Source organism: Orcinus orca, chromosome 10 (genome assembly GCF_937001465.1).
Source record: "Orcinus orca chromosome 10, mOrcOrc1.1, whole genome shotgun sequence".
NCBI lineage: Eukaryota > Metazoa > Chordata > Mammalia > Artiodactyla > Delphinidae > Orcinus > Orcinus orca.
The window spans coordinates 9,202,149-9,218,559 of record NC_064568.1 but is presented as its reverse complement, the minus strand read 5'-3'; the positions used below and the strand labels follow the sequence as shown (position 1 = coordinate 9,218,559).

The following is a 16,411-nucleotide window of genomic DNA, read 5'->3' as shown; positions in this document are numbered from 1 at the left end:
TTGATATCATTGATTTGTTTACAGGTGGATCTAAACCAAGTCCATATGCCACATCTGTTTGATATATCTCTTAAGTCTTTTTAAAAATTTTAAAATGTTTCTCTCCACTTTTTTTAACTTTTGCTACTTATGTGTTGAAGAAAACAGTTTATTACTACTTCTGTAGAATTTTTTACATTTGGACTTTGTTTTCTGCATCTCTGCAATGTTGATTTACATGTTTCTTTATTTTCTCTACTTCCTATAAATTAGGTTTTCTAATTAATTTTTATTGTAGTTGCTTTACAATGTTGTGTTTCTGTTGTATGGCAAAATGAATCAGCTATATGTAAATTAGTTAATATATCCAAAAGCCTGGTCAGGTTCAGGTTGATCTTTCTTACTCTTTTCTCCTTTCTTTCTGTTCTTTTCTCCTTCCTCCCTCCCTCCCTTCCTTCCTTCTTTGGTTTCTTCCCCTCCATCTCTCCCCCTCCCTCTCTCCACCCCCCTATCCTGAAAGTTCAACCTAAATACAATTCCTGGAATGCCATAAACAGAATTTCAGAGGGGCAGAACCTCATTAATGGAGGGGCTCCTGCTGAGGGATGGGTTACGAGACCAGGCATCTATAGCAGTATCTTTTTTCTTAATCTTGAAGTCATGTCCGGAGAGATTGCTTCACTAGTGATTTTACCGTTTGCATTGAAGAAGCAACCAACACTATATAAACAGAAATTTAGCTTAAGAAATCAGAAGAGAAGAAATCTAGGTGAGAAATGGAAACTGTATCCATGCACTTGTTTAAGAAACCCCGTCTTGTTCTTGCTTGGTACAGCAAGGTTTCTTGTGTGAGTTTCAGAAGCCCTGTTCTCACCTTTGCTCAACGGGCTGGCGTTATCTACAACAGACTGCTCTTGGAAATAAAGCCCTTAGCTCAGTCTCTCAGAACACCTTCCACACGTTGGGGGAGGTGTGAAACTTGGGGCTAAAACATTCCTTGCTTCCAATCTGGTGCCCTGTGTGCACTGTGCAAAGCCTACTCCTGTCCCACACACCTTGACTCACTGCATATATCTTTATCTGCACCTATCTGGAAATCGAAAACAGAAGAGTAGAAGAAAACTCAGCTGTGATGATTAAATAGTCTTCTGGGAAGCATCCTGCATGGAAAAAGGTTAGAAGTGAGGGTTTGTGGCTAGACACTCTTTAATACCTTTGCTAGAGTTGTTTCTGAGTCTGTAACATAGGACTCGCTGTGTTCACTGCAGAACGTGAGGATGTTAATGGTTCAATTACAGTCACATTTTTGTCATCGAAGGTGGAGGATCAGTTGTTTTGCTGCTGTTGTTGTTGTTCCTCTGCCAGCGCTTTGGCAGGTTCTCTGGGCATTAACTTTTCCACCCAAGGAGAGGTCAGGGAAGGCTATGATGGTGGTTGTCAAAACCATCCATTTCCTCCTTGCTGGAAACGCAAGCGAAACCTTCAGGTGGGGGTAAGAGGATGTAAAAATCACGGCTAGCATGAACTTTAAGATTATTTGTGGCTCTAAACTAAAGTTGAAAATGGAAAGAAACAAAGGGGAACACTCCAGGTTCATCGCTTTTCCGTGTGCAGATGTGGACGGAACAATTTAGCAGATGGTCTATAAGGTATAGTGAAGTAACAGAGGGATGGGGAATGGTACCCAAGAAAGCGTTGTGAGGGTTTAACATGAAACCATGAAAAGTGCTTAGCGCAGAGCCTGGTGCCCAGGAAGAACACAGTAAGCGCAGGCTGCCTGTCGTACTGTGACAGGGACGCCCATCGTTCTCTTCACAATTGCTAGGTTCATTCAGCCTCACCTCCAAATAGAGGCACAGCAGCAGTGAAGGCTTTTTGTCTCAATGCAGAACTTCTGACTTTCCTTCAATTGGTATTTCTTGCTACGGGTTGTTACCCCCAGATTCTATGAATGTGTTCACTGTTAAAAAAAAAAAAAAAAGCAAATTTGCATAAAACAGAATCTTATTTTACCATTGACATTCATCTTAAAAGAAAAAGGTACACCCATGAGGGGAAAAAAAGTTATCCAGTAAACCAAGTTATTTGTTTATTTATTATTATTTTTTAAATAAAGTATGGGAGGGACTGCAGTAGCATTTTAATAAGGCTTGCCTGGTAACTGTAGCGTTTTTAGAACCCTGCAACACTTTCTAGTGTTCCAGGATATCCACCCTGCTTTCCTTGCATCCTTTTTACCCAGAATCTAGCAGTTCTGTCAGCACCTATATATGCCCTGACTCTATTTTCAGAGCTCCTGTGACATATTCTCTTCCTGTTTTTATGAGTGTGTTTATCATTTGCAGTATAACCAAGCATTAGTATTTTAGTTAATTATATACAGTACTACCCAGGACTTCAGCCTCAAGAAATTTTTAAGTTTGTGGCTTTACATTCAATAAAATATATTTGTGTAATGCAGCATTTAAAGCACAGTCAGCACGAGCATATATAACTTCCAAGAGGTCTTCCCGATGCAAATAACTGCAATTAATATGTGAAATCAAAACACCAATTATAATTTATCACTCCCACAGAAACATATGGTAAACACTGGGCCAGTTGTTCAAATCTACAGGACCGTTTGGGTAGGTTTTTCAGGTCGCACTAGCAAATATCTTTGGTTTTTTCCCTGCCTATGCCCAACCTCCTCTTCCTTTTGGTTTTCGTACTGCAGTGGGATTGTTTATATTAATAATTTCAGATCCGTAATTTCTTATGTTTTCTGTGCCTTTTTTTTCTCCCTGATAGTTTGCTCATGCATATTAACTAAGGTGTATATTCTGAGAAAGCAGTATGTTAAAATGAGCAAAACAAGCAGATGTTTCAAAGAAAGAAGACTTCACCAGCAGAACGAACACTAGAAACTCTGGTCGTGAGAGGGCTTGTAGATTTTTCTTGCGTAGTGCAGCTGAAAATTTATTCAACGTAAGCTTAAAGGAGTGTGCGTTTTGAAGATAAATACTGAACTATTTGGGTAAAAATAACATTACATCAGAAAATCGGGAGACTTTAAAAGGAAAACTTCTTTGCATGCTGGAGAAATGAAAAATAATTAATGCTTCAGAGTTCTCCTTATTTTATCTAAACCTCAAACCCTTTCCTGGGAAATGTGATGAAAAGGATGAACTTCATTTAAGAAAAGAATATTACAACATCTCAGTTCATCAGAAAGCCTGAAAGAAGGAGCTGTTAACCGAGAATTGATTGAAAATGCTTTCTTTTTTTCTATTTCAATCTACATTGTTAAAAATATTGCTTAAAAACTACCCTTTTTTTTTCTCACTTTTGGGGGGAAGAAGGTGTACTTACGCTAGTCCCTTGAGATGTTATAAAATGGTACATGAATAAGAAGTGTAGTGTTCAAGTAAACCTGGAAAACATTGAGTATCAAGCTGTAGTTAAATGGATAAGCCATTGAGTATGTCACTTGGGGAAAAAAAAAAAGTAGGGTAATTCTAGGCTTGGCTAACCCACAGCTTGATTGTATTTTCACATCCTTGCCACATTTTTATTCTGCTCTTATTCGTACGCTGGGTAATTGCCTCAGGACTGCAAAATGACTAGAGTAAATGCAGTGTGTGTGTGTGTGTGTGTGTGTGTGTGTGTTGGGGGTGTGTGATTGTTTTGATGCAGTTGAGTTCATCTCTCTTTAAGAGCAAATAAACTTTCTCAGGAGTTCCCCAATAAACTTTTTCTGAAAATTTTTATTGAAATATAGTTGATTTGCAATGTTATGTTAGTTTCAGGTATACAGCAAAGTGACTGAGTTACACACACACACACACACACACACACACGTGTATTCTTTTTTAGGTTTTTTTCCATTATAGGTTATTACAAGATACTGAGAGTAGTTCCCTGTGCTATACAGTAGGTCCTTGTTTATCTGTTTTATATACAGTAGTGTGTATTTGTTAATCCCAAACTCCTAACTTATCCCTCCCCCACCTTTCCCCTTTGGAAACCATAGGTTTGTTATCTATGTCTGCGGATCTATTTCTGTTTTGTAAATAAGTGCATTTGTATCATTTTATATGTGGAACCCAATAAACTCTTTTCTTTCATCTCATTATCTAGAACTGTAACCCATGCCTGTTTCTAAATCAGTCCTTGCCAAGGAGGAAACTGGATTGGCTGAGACAAATGAGGAGAGACTCAGGAGAGGTCCTGAACCCCTCACTCCTTTGGTGGCTGCCGATACCTGAAGAGAAGCAGATTTCAGTTAGGGGAGGAGGTGGGGGTGCTAGATGAGTAACCAGAGACTCTGACCTTGGCACGCAGTTGCATCTGCAACAGTAGGGGAAATAAAGTTAGCCTTTTTTGTTGTTGTTGTTAACTTGCCAGCTCTGATTTTCTTGATGTAAGGCTACCTTTTTCAAGTCCTGGTAGCCCCAAAGAGAAATGTACCTGTGTTTCTCAGAGCCCTTAATAAGCTAACATACCTGATGACTCTTCAGGAGAGGGGTAAACCTATAATGTTTCGAACATAATGAAATATTTCATTATTTAAAATACTGCACTTGTTTTTCAAGGCATTCTTTCTGAGATGAATGTCTTTATGAATGCAGGCTAGAAACTGTTCTCCTGAATTACTAGTCTGAACACGTTTCATAGTATATATTTTAGAATGATCATAATGCCATCAAGATTGCCTTTTTAAGTACTCTAAAAAATAAGAGAAATTTGTAAAGTAGCAGGTTATAAAATTATTAGAAAATGAATTGCCTTATAATGTAAGTGCAGTAAAATGTTAATGTAAGAATCTAGTTGGTGAGGTCACTGTAAAACTCTTTCAACCTTCCTCTGTATTTAAATTTTTTTATGATAGAAAGTTGAAAAATAATAAAACAACCACAACAAAACAAAGAATAACTTTTATGTATGCAACCAAAAACCAGAGGAAATACTTAGCAAAGAAAACCATATTTATAATAGCAAAACTAAGTAAAATACCAAGGCTCACTTTCCACGAAACACTCAAAACCTATGTGAGAAAAAATTTTAAAACACTACTGAAGGAAGCAACAGTAGCCTTGAACAAATGAAAAGACACACGTGGGAATTCTCACCTTTGTAAAAATTTCCATTCTGGCTAAGTTGATTAATAAATACAGCATATGGGCTTCCCTGGTGGCGCAGTGGTTGAGAGTCCGCCTGCCGATGCAGGGGACACGGGTTCGTGCCCTGGTCTGGGAAGATTCCACATGCCGCGGAGCGGCTGGGCCCATGAGCCATGGCCACTGGGCCTGCGTGTCCAGAGCCTGTGCTCCGCAATGGGAGAGGCCACAACAGTGAGAGGCCCACGTACTGCAAAAAAAATAAATAAATAAATAAATACAGCATAAACTCAACATCAAGTATTTTTTTCTTTTCTCAAGATAGGTTAGTAGTTAATAAAGCTCATTTGAGTAAATAAACAAAAGTCAACATAAAATTTGAAAAAGAAGGAACAATTACGGTGAGAGAGGGGCTAACTCTACCAGTTATTAAAATATGTTATAAAGAGTTTATAATTGAAGCTGTACTGTTGGCCCACGAATAGACAAACCAAACAGTGAAACAAATTTTAAAAATCCAGAAATACATCTAATTATGCATGGAAAACTTAATATATAATAAAGGAAGCACTTCAAATCAGTGAGAAAAGATGAACTGGCATATAACTAGGAAGCTATATGGAGAAAGCTAAAATTTTGATTCTTCATACTGCATACCAGAATGTATTCCAAGTGGATGAAATATCTAAGTTTAAAAAATAAAATTATACAAGAAGAAAACACAGATGGAATATTCTGTAGCCTGGGGTGGGAGCATTTTTTCAAACCATGATTGAAAATCCAGAGCAATAAGAAGAAAATAAATTGATAATTTTTTTAGAAAAACATCTTTTAATCTAATATAATTTTATTTGGAAAATACCTAAAGTGAGTAAAAGAAAAATAACAAACTAGGAAAAATATTTGCAACTTAATCTCAAAGACTTATTATGCTTAATTAATAAAAAGCTTTTAAAAGTAGAGAAGAAAATGACCAAATTTTTATAAAAACAGTTTGCAGAAAAGAAATACAGTAGCTTTTAACTATATGCAAAGATGTTCAACCTCCCCTATAGTAAGAAAAATGCAAATAAAAATAGACTGTGGTAGCATTTCTCACCTGGCTGACTGACGGAAATCCAAGTTTGAGGACATATTTGGTTGTCAAAGGACATATTTGGTTGTCAAAGTTGTTGGGAACACTCTTTCTCTTTGCTGGTGGGAGAACAAAATGGTACAAACCCATTAGAGGGGAATTGGCCAGTATTTAGCAAAAACACATACAGATTGACTCTTGAACAAAGTAATCCCGTTTCTCAGAATAAATCACCAAAATATTCCGGTAAGAATTGAAAAAGACATATACGCCAAGGCTTCTCATTCCACTACATTTTGAGACTGTTGGTTAGACATTTATTCTAAGAATGTTATTTGTGTATTATGGAATCAAACAAATAAATAGTTAGAATGGTGTCATTAAGAACCAGGATTTTCCTCTTGAAAAAAAAAAATGAGGTAGAGGAGTAGGAGTGTCGAGTTAAGTACAAGTCCTGTAGTCCAGAATTTGAATTCAGAGTAGCAGTATGGATTCATGATGGAGTTTATCTTTTTCAAAAAAGATTCCTGCTCCAGACACGCTGAAAAGGCCTAGACCCAATGAGGAGCAGTGAGCACCAGGTTGATTGGTACTTGAATGAGATACATACAAAACAAAGAACTGTCTGCCGTTTGAGATATTAATGTGTGCTCTGAAAAGGAAAAAATATGAATTCACGTAATTTGGGGAAATTCTGAACTTCCTTCTTGGAAATCATACTTTATGTTATATTAAATACTCTGAAACAGTCTCTCAGTAAAGAAACCTAATAACGTTTAATACGGTGGCTGTCGGGAGCACTTCGTTTTGCAGGAGAAGGGACAGGGGTTGTAGGATCCCTACTGTTTCTTTCCTACACAAATGTGTCATAGAAAACAATCTGGGAAATATTGCTGCGAAAGTGAAATTCAATCCGTGGTTAATTATTTGTCATAGAGGGACAAGACGTCTAAAGAGAGTTCCTGGTATTACCATGTACTTAACGGATGCCTAATTTAATACAAGTATTGTTCAGAATCTACCAGATATTAAATGCTGTGTTCAGTGCTGGGGATATAAGGAAAAAAAAAAAAAAGAAAGAAAAGGAAAGTCTAGTAGAGCATTAAAATATAGTGATAATTTTATAATAAAGATTTGAAATGTTTTTTGAAAATCTTTAATTCTGATCAAGAAGCTAAGTGTAAGCAAACACTGGATTGTGCCACGGGGACAGAATTAAGTTATGATGGGCAAAAGCAAGGAGGGATATTTCTGGCAAAACAAGGGGAATGACCGAAGATAATTAACGTTAGAGCTGATGATGTTTACGGGAAAAATAGCCATACTTGTCTGGAGCAAAAAATATATATGTTTTAAATTCTAGGAAAAGGGTGAGGTAGGGCCCATGAAGTGAGAGAAATGTTGGTTTGGGGTTCTGATAAACCTGGGCTGTCATCTGCTCTTCCTGTACATGACCTTCGGAAGGTGATTTAATTTCTGTAAGGCTCGGCTTTCCCATCTGTATAATGAGGACTAATAATATTTAACTGACAAAGTGAGGATGAAATAAAAATCCTGTATATAAGGCTTCCAAGACAGTGGAGGACACTTCATCGCTGCCGGTTCTCACTGTTGTTAGGCAGATAGGAACAAAATGATGAACACCCTCTGTTGTCAGGGGAAAGGCTTTGGATTTCATTCTGCGGGCAGTGGAGAACCACTGAAGAATTCTGAGCACGGGGGTGAAGTGATTAGCTCTGTGGTTTGGAAAAGTGAACGTGGAGGAATCACTAGATGAAGAGAGACACCTAGCATTGTGTCCTGATGGGAGATGAGAAAAGCGTAAATAGGGCATTGGTAGTGTGGCCAAAACTGTTCACTGTTTCAGGTGAGGTTTTGGCTCTTCATTAGATATATGTATGTGGGAGGGTGGAGTAAGAGACAGGAAAGGATGAAAAAATGACATCAGGGTTTCCAGCCTGAGCATCAGAGTTGCCAGTAATATGGACAATTGAGACAGGCAACCCAGGAAGTAGAGCAGGTGTATAGAAGAAGGTAATGAGTTCAGGGGTGGTATTTCATTAGTTTTGTCTCATTTTCTTTCGGCGTATCACCTTTCTAGCCTAAGTGAGCTTTGAAGATTTGCACGTGGCAGCCCAGCTTCTAATCACAGCAATCCCTTGGTTCTATGGGGCCACTATGTTTTGAATAGTGTGTTGGCTTATTACAAGGGCTTTTATTGTGATCCTTTGAAGTGCTGCTTCTGAAATGTATCTAATGCATCAGAAAGGTTCGTGTAATGTGCTCCAAAGTCAAATTCCAAAAACTATCAAAGCAACCGAACATGGTAGCCAAACATGGATACGTGGCCTGCGTGACTGTACTCAAAGCATTGTTTTCTTTAAGCATATTTGAAAGTAAATGCAAATTGAGGCGTTCTACTCAACACCAATGTTTGTGTGTGTTTCTTGTTTTAATGTGCAGGACAGGAGAGAATTGGAAAAGATTCCACCTATGAGCAGGAGGGTAAAGTTCAGTTCGTGATTGACGCAGTGTACGCAATGGCTCATGCCCTTCATCACATGAACAAGGATCTCTGTGCTGACTACCGGGGTGTCTGTCCAGAGATGGAGCAAGCTGGGGGCAAGAAGTTGTTGAAGTATATCCGCAATGTGAATTTCAATGGTGAGTCTCCATGTTTTCATTTTTCAGGCTGACACGGGGCCTTTATATTGTAGAAAAGAACATCTAGGGCTTCCCTGGTGGTGCAGTGGTTGAGAGTCCGCCTGCCGATGCAGGGGACACGGGTTCGTGCCCCAGTCCGGGAAGATCCCACATGCCGTGGAGCGACTGGGCCCGTGAGCCATGGCCGCTGAGCCTGCGCGTCCGGAGCCTGTGCTCCGCAACAGGAGAGGCCACAGCAGTGAGGGGCCCGCATCCCGAAAAAAAAAAAAAAGAAAGAAAAGAACATCTAGAGGATGCCACACAACCCTAGTATGTCTAAAATACTATATATAAAAATGACAAGTGCTCATAACGACATTGAAGCACTGAAAGATAACAAGTTACAATACTTTCTGAATCCAAGAAGTCAAATTATGCCCAGTATGCTGTTAACGTCCTTGTATACATCAAAATTCTAATATTCTGACATATGGTAAACGAGATAACCAGAATATCCAATGATGTAACTTTGGGTGATACAGAACTGGGTGATACCCAAGTCTTTTGGCAATACAGCAACCTATTCATACTCATCCAGTATATGTCCACACAGGTATTTCAAAATTCCAGTTTCTTGGTCAAGTGATTTGTTTTGCTTGAGTTCATTAAAAATATTTAGATGTCTCAATTCCAGTCTCTTTTGGAATCCTAAGTGTTGACATTATGTGTTTCATAAGTTAAGTAGTCAGATTGCAATTTACTCTTGAGTATGTGAATTATAGCATTTCAAATGATTGAATCAATTATATGAATGAGTAGTGAGTGAGCAAATGAATAAATAAATTTGGGGGGGTTATGGTTTGCCCTCTTTTTCTTAAAATAGAAGGACTTTTTCCAAGTTTTTTCTTGGTGCATGTAAGCAGGAATGGGAGGGGTTAAGAGGAAAAGGAAGGGACAGTTGCTCTAGGTACTCAAGTTAATGCAAGTAATGGTTGTAATTTTCCACACCAACCACATGTCACATTACACATTTATTTCTCAAAGCATAAAACTTGGGCAGAAAGTAATTGGTTACCTAAAATAAATGGGTAGAGATGAGTGGGAAATACAACCGGAGATTTATTTTAGGAATTGGCTGACAGTGTTATAGAGACTGACATGCCCCATGATCTGCCATCTATAAGCTGGAGAATCATAGAAGCAGCGGTGTAATTCAGTCCACGTGTACAGGCCTTGGGATCAGAGGGTTGGTGGTGTAAGTCTTGATCTGTTTCTGAAAGCCAGGAGAAAATGGGTGTCTCTACTCAAGCAGAGAGAGTGAATTTGCCCTTCTTCTGCCTTTGGTTCTGTTCAGGCTTTCTAGGGCTTGGGTGATGCCTGCCCACATTGGGGAAGGTCACCTGCTTTATTCAGTTCAACGATTCAACAATTCTTTATTCAGTTCAACAGTTCTCTCAGGAACATACTCATACACACAGAAATAAAGTTTTGCCAGCTATCAGGGCATCCCTGGTCAAGCTGACACACAAAATTAACCATCCTGAATGTCAATTATTTCTCAATTAAAAAATAACCATTGCACGGGGTAATACAAAATTTAATACAGTAATAAAACCTAACTAAATTACATATGAATAACATAACCACACTGAAGGGAGTGAGGAAGAAAGATAAAGTGCAAATAATTTTGCAAGACAGTATTTGACTATATACTATAAGACTGAAGACATGAATAGCTGTACAGAGATATTTCACAATCCCTAGGAAGTTAGTACCTTTTTTTCCCCACAATTCTGAAGATTATTTATGTCCATAAGAGGACTGAGATTTAATAAAAGATATTGTGGATAACGAGAGTCAAAGAAAGAAATTACTAATAAGGATGGGAGAAAGGTAAAATAAGACTTGTTCTGTTGGATTAGAACAGAAGATACAAGCATGGGCTCATGGCTTTTAATACACATGCAGATGGGGAGGTAGGGAGATGCATATGGGTATGTTTGTGTGTGTACAAACCTCTGCTGTTTAGTTCTGTCCACTGAGAGGGCCTAGGAGCCATGACAGCCTGGTAGAAATGACTGCACTTGCGCCCGCATGTTATTTATAAATTCCGTTCTCCAGTGAAAAGAACTAGGGCTCCCTAGTGAAACTCTCAATTCGGGCCAGAGCAGGGCAGGTAGAAGATGAATTTGAAACAATGTTGTGCCGCAAAGCAAGAAAGTGCTCAAAAACTGATGGGACCATGTGGAAGGGGCAAAGGAACCAACTTGAAGAAGATCCCACTGGCTAATTCTAGGCCAACAGTGGGTTAAGCTCATAGAATATAATAAATATCAATGAGTCCATACTAATAAATAAATAATTGACTTGGATACGTAAACGCAAGAGAAGGGACAGCACGATGGAATGGGGCAAAGATGGAAATACAAAACTCACCATTTTGCAAAGACCTCAGTAATAACTGTTTCAGGCAAGAATCATCAATGGATGCTAAAATTATGGGGCTTAAAAGCAGGATGAGAAATAAGATACTTGCATAGCCTCAAAGTGTCCTTCATCGTGGAACACATTAATTACAAAGGGGAAAAGAGCAGCTTTGAAGTGGAGAAACCTGGAAGACAGCACTTAACCAAGTTGTCAAGGTTAGTGTCACCAGCAATGAGACTTAACAACATCACATGCTACTAATTATTAGAGAAATGCAAATCAAAACTACAGTGAGGTACCACTTCACTCCAGTCAGAATGGCTGTTATCAAAAAGTCTACAAATAATAAACACTGGAGAGGGTGTGGAGGAAAGGGAACCCTCCTACACTGTTGTTAGGAATGCAAATTAGTGCAGCCACTATGGAGAACAGTATGGAGGTTCCTTAAAAAACTAAAAATAGAGCCACCATATCCCACTCCTGGGTGTATATCTGGAGAAAACCATAATTCAAAAAGATACATGCACCTCTATGTTCATAGCAGCACTATTTACAATAGCCAAGACATGGAAGTAACCTAAATGTCCATCGACAGATGAATGAATAAAGAAGATGTAGTTGGGAATTCCCTGGCAGTCCAGTGGTGAGGACTCCATGCTTCCACTTCACAGGGCATGGGTTCGATCCCTGGTCCGGGAACTAATATCCCACATGCCACTCAGTGCAGCCAAAAGAAAAAAAAGAAGAAGACGATGATGATGTGGTATATGTATGTATACAATGGAATACATAAAAAATAATGAAATAATGCCATTTGCAGCAACATGGATGGATCTAGAGATTATCACAGTAAGTGAGGTGAGCCAGACACAGTCAAATATCATATGATATCACTTATACGTGGAATCTTAAAAAATGATACGTATGAACTTACTTCCAAAACAGAACTTACAGACTTCGAAAACAGACTTACGGGTATCAAAAGGGAAAGGTGGTGGGGAGGGATAAATTAGGAATTTGGAAGAAACATATACGCACTACTATATATAAAATAGATAAACAACAAGGACGTACTGTATAGCACAGGGAATTTTACTCAATATTTTGTAATAACCTACATGGGAAAATAATCTGAAAAGTATTGTGTGTGTGTGTGTGTGTGTGTGTGTGTGTGTATGTGTGTGTGTATATATATATATATATATATATATATATATATATACTGAAAAGTGAGTCACTGAATCACTTTGCTGTATGCCTGAAACTAACAAATAGTAAATCAACTCTACTTCAATAAAACATTAATTAATTTAAAAAAAAGATAACCCTGGGAAGGTTACAACATCACTTCTGAGGTCTTATTGCCAAAAATACATGACCTCCATCTAATGTTAACAAACACCAGACATCCAAACTGAAGGTCATTTTACAAAATAACTGGCTAGTACTCTTCAAAAGTGTTGAGGTCATGAGAACGACCGATGGAGGAATTGTTCCGGACTAGAAGAAACTAAGGAGACATTACTATTAAATGCAATGTGGGAACATTGACTGATCTTAAACCAGAAAAAGGATACGAATGGGACAGTGGAGGAATTTTAATAACATTTGCGGATTAGTTTTAAATAGTATTACATCAATGTTAATTTCCTGGTTTAGATAATTATGTTATGGTTTAAAAAATCTTGCTTCTCTGCTTGTAAGTAATAATCCACTTAAACCCACAATATTGTATCAATCATTCAGGAGTTACCTAGTATCTGGGTGAAGAAGAACCATATCTGATTTTGGAACCAACAGTTTCCGAGTTAAGATGGAGACAAAAATGACTATAAATACACCCACAAAAATGGTTCGCCTACAAATTATCTTTTTTCGTAGTTTCTTCCTTATCTTACAGAATCTCCTAAAATATATAACAAATTTTCCCAGAAAAAGCACACATAAATTTCATTACATATCCTGGGGTCAGTTTCTGGGCTTTGTATGCTGGTCCATAGATAAGCATCACATTTCTTTGGCCAGTAACAAAGAAGAGTCATTTTGAGAATATTTTTGGTGATTCTCATCTGATTCTTCTTCTATTTAACGCTTGCAGACTTTAGTTAAGACGGGCTTACCACCGATGAGCCAGAGATGCTGAGCTTCTGATTGGACACAGGCCCTACGTTTATCAAATGATTACTATGTGCCAGAAACTGTCCTAAGTACTTTTTGTGTATTGGCTTCTTTAATATTCATAATACTAAATGGCTTAGATACTGTTATTTTCCTTTTTTTTTTTTAGCAGATAAACTGATTCACAGAGAACGTAAGAATCATGATGTCTAAAGCCACACAGTTATGTATTGATGATGCTGTAACTGGTACCTAGGGTACCCAACCCCGTGGCCTGCTCTCTTGACTTTTATTAAGTGTCTGAGAGAAAGGGCTTATTACAACATTCCTGCTCTTCCATCTTGGAACACAGGCTCTGTGGGAGCTCACAGGCAGGGCCAATCCGTTCCCTTTCTTTGTCATCATTGTAGTCATTCTCTGTTGTCAACATAATCTCCTTTTCCCTAAGGGTATTCTTTCTGCCATATGGACAGGCAGGCAGAAGACTCCCAGGGCCGTGTGACATTCATTAATGGTGGGACTCAACAGTTTTGTAAAGCAGAAAAAAAAAAAAAACTATGTTAGATTTAGTTAAGTGGCTTTCATGTCGCTTTAAGTGAGCAACAATTAGGGTGAAAAGAAGCTTGACATTTTTTTACTAATTCAGTTTCCTGACTTTTAGATAAAGGGATCACATTTTAGAGAGGAGAAAATATTTGTCCAACCACAGCTAGCAAATGACAGAGACAGACCTAGAACTCAAGTTTCTTTCTAGTCCATTGTGAAAACTGTAGCCTCTCTCTTCTGCATGTTTTAGAAAAATCTTGATGTTTCTTGGTCTCAGTAAGCTTAATCGTGCTCTTCTGTTACTTCAGTACAGAGTTTTCCATACCCCTGGGAGTTCTGTTCCAGACCAGTAGAGAGAGTACAGTTTAATAACCCCGACCTTCACATTTATGAAAGCGTCAATTTAGGAAGTGATAATAGAATGCTCTAAAAGTATTGCTACATCTTCAGCAATCACTTAACCTCCCCTTGTGCACCAACAGAAAAGGTGGCTAATTATGTCATCCCAAATGAATGCAATGTCCTGAGCCTAAATTTGAGTTATCTTGATGTTGGATGTTGGCCCATCCAACCAGATGTCAGTATTTGTCAATTTAACAAATTTGTTGTCTTGGATACACAACCTTAGAGAATTGTTATATAGTGAAGTCTTTCATGTGAAGCCTGTCTGTACCTAGATTTACTCCTTTCCAGAAAACAAATTGGGTTGGGGTATATTTTATAAAGATGGCATATCTCATGTGGTCTTCTTGAAACATGAAGTTAGCTTTTCTTCAGCGAGGATGAGATCTGTGTTCCCTCCCCTTGAGTCTGAGTGAACCTATGGCTAATACAGAAGTGGCACTATGTGACTTCTATGGTACAAAATGCCATCGGGCTTCTGCATGGTTCTCTTGTGACTTCTGTATTACGAACACAGCTGCCATGTTAGGAGGAAGCCAAGGGTCAGGCTGCACGTGGGTGCTCCAGCCATAGCCCCAGCTGATGTGAGTGGACCAGAGACGCACTGTTTCTGCCAAGCCCTGCCCAAATTACAAAATACAGATTGTCATTTTTTTTTTGAGTGCCACGTTTTAGGATAGTTGGTTGAGCAGCAAAAGGTAACCGGAACACGAATCAAGGTAGCCTTTCTGGAATCTGTGTATGGGGTGGTAAGAAGAGAAGAGAAAACCTGTCAGGTCAGTACTTGGATTCTGAAGACTGTTTTGTCATCGGAGCATCGTATATCTCCAGTCCTTCTTGATCCAGGAAAAAAAAAAAAGGAATTTCACTCAGATGCTCTCATCTGGGAAGGAGATTTCCTACCTGAGTGCATTCTCTCAACCGTTCTCTCCTCTGAGTATCCCATCTGGTCAAGTGGCCCTGTTGCCTTTACTTTAGGACACTTGTGTTCTGGCCCTGATACATTGTGGAGGTTCCAGCAGAGGATCGCTTCTCCTTTGATAACTTATTTATTTTCTCTGGATTTGTTTGGTCCTTATTATTATCATTATTTTTTTTGATATAGAGTTCATTGAACACAATCCCTCTTTTTCTCTTTCAAGAAGTTCAGGGGTGGGGCTTCCCTGGTGGCGCAGTGGTTGAGAGTCCACCTGCCGATGCAGGGGACGCGGGTTCGTGCCCCGGTCGGGGAGGATCCCACATGCCGCGGAGCGGCTGGGTCCGTGAGCCATGGCCAATGAGCCTGCGCGTCCAGAGCCTGTGCTCCGCAGCGGGAGAGGCCACAACAGTGAGAGGCCCGCATACCACAAAAAAAAAAAAAAAAAAAAGTTCAGGGGTGATGTTGAAAAGGAGTTGTGTGGGGAAAAAACAAAACTGCCTGAAAAATGCCAGTTGCATTGTAGAATCCATCAAAAAGGTCAGAGCCACACCCTACATTGTTACACATCACTTAGGTAATGTATTCAGCTCTTCTGCCTTATTTTTTCTAAGCATGAACTTTAATGAGAATGGAAAGGGCAACACAAGAATCATTTCTCCTCACAAGGATTGTAAGGAGGGAGGGAGGGAGAGAGATGAGGCAGTGTGTACCTTTCTGGTGAATATTTACCTGGGGGGCTGAGGTCCTTTGGAGCCCCAGGCCTCTGATATTCTTCATCCTCTCAAAGACTCTGAAAAGCTCACGTCCTATTACTTAATGACTAGAAGCTGTAGAATTATAGCAAAGCACAACATGAATCCTAGTATCCAATGTGAAAGAGAGGTATCTGAATATTAATGTCTTCCTGAAAAATAATAAGAAACATTTCTGTTGATTCCTCTACAGAGAGGGCTTAAAGGGGTGTCTTTGTGGACCATGGGGTTAGTGTCTAGGAGAAACAGAGAAGAAACAAATTGAAATGGTGACCTTGGCCACAGACAGATTCAGCCACAAATTCAAGTTCATAGGGTGAAATCAGCGTTGCTCATGGATGAATGCCCATTCCCAGAGTGGATTCTAGCCTGCTGTTTGGAAAATTTTTAAAATGTTTACACCAAGGGAGAAATTTAAATACCAGTTAGGAGAGACTCCTTTGATGCACTG

At 38.9% G+C, this 16,411-nt stretch overlaps 1 protein-coding gene across 5 annotated transcripts in view; it reads left to right on the top strand.

Annotated features, from left to right (window-relative positions):
- The window catches only part of GRM7 (glutamate metabotropic receptor 7), an 853,253-nt gene that overhangs the window by 553,743 nt on the left and 283,099 nt on the right, over positions 1–16,411 (top strand). For all 5 annotated transcript variants that reach the window (XR_007469857.1, XR_007469856.1, XM_049693592.1 and 2 more), the window contains exon 6: positions 8,617–8,817. Coding sequence is in view for 3 of the 5 variants with exons in the window: in XM_049693592.1 (XP_049549549.1) it covers positions 8,617–8,817 (201 nt within the window). In the remaining 2 variants the exon portion in view is untranslated. The remainder of the gene's footprint in view (positions 1–8,616; positions 8,818–16,411) is intronic.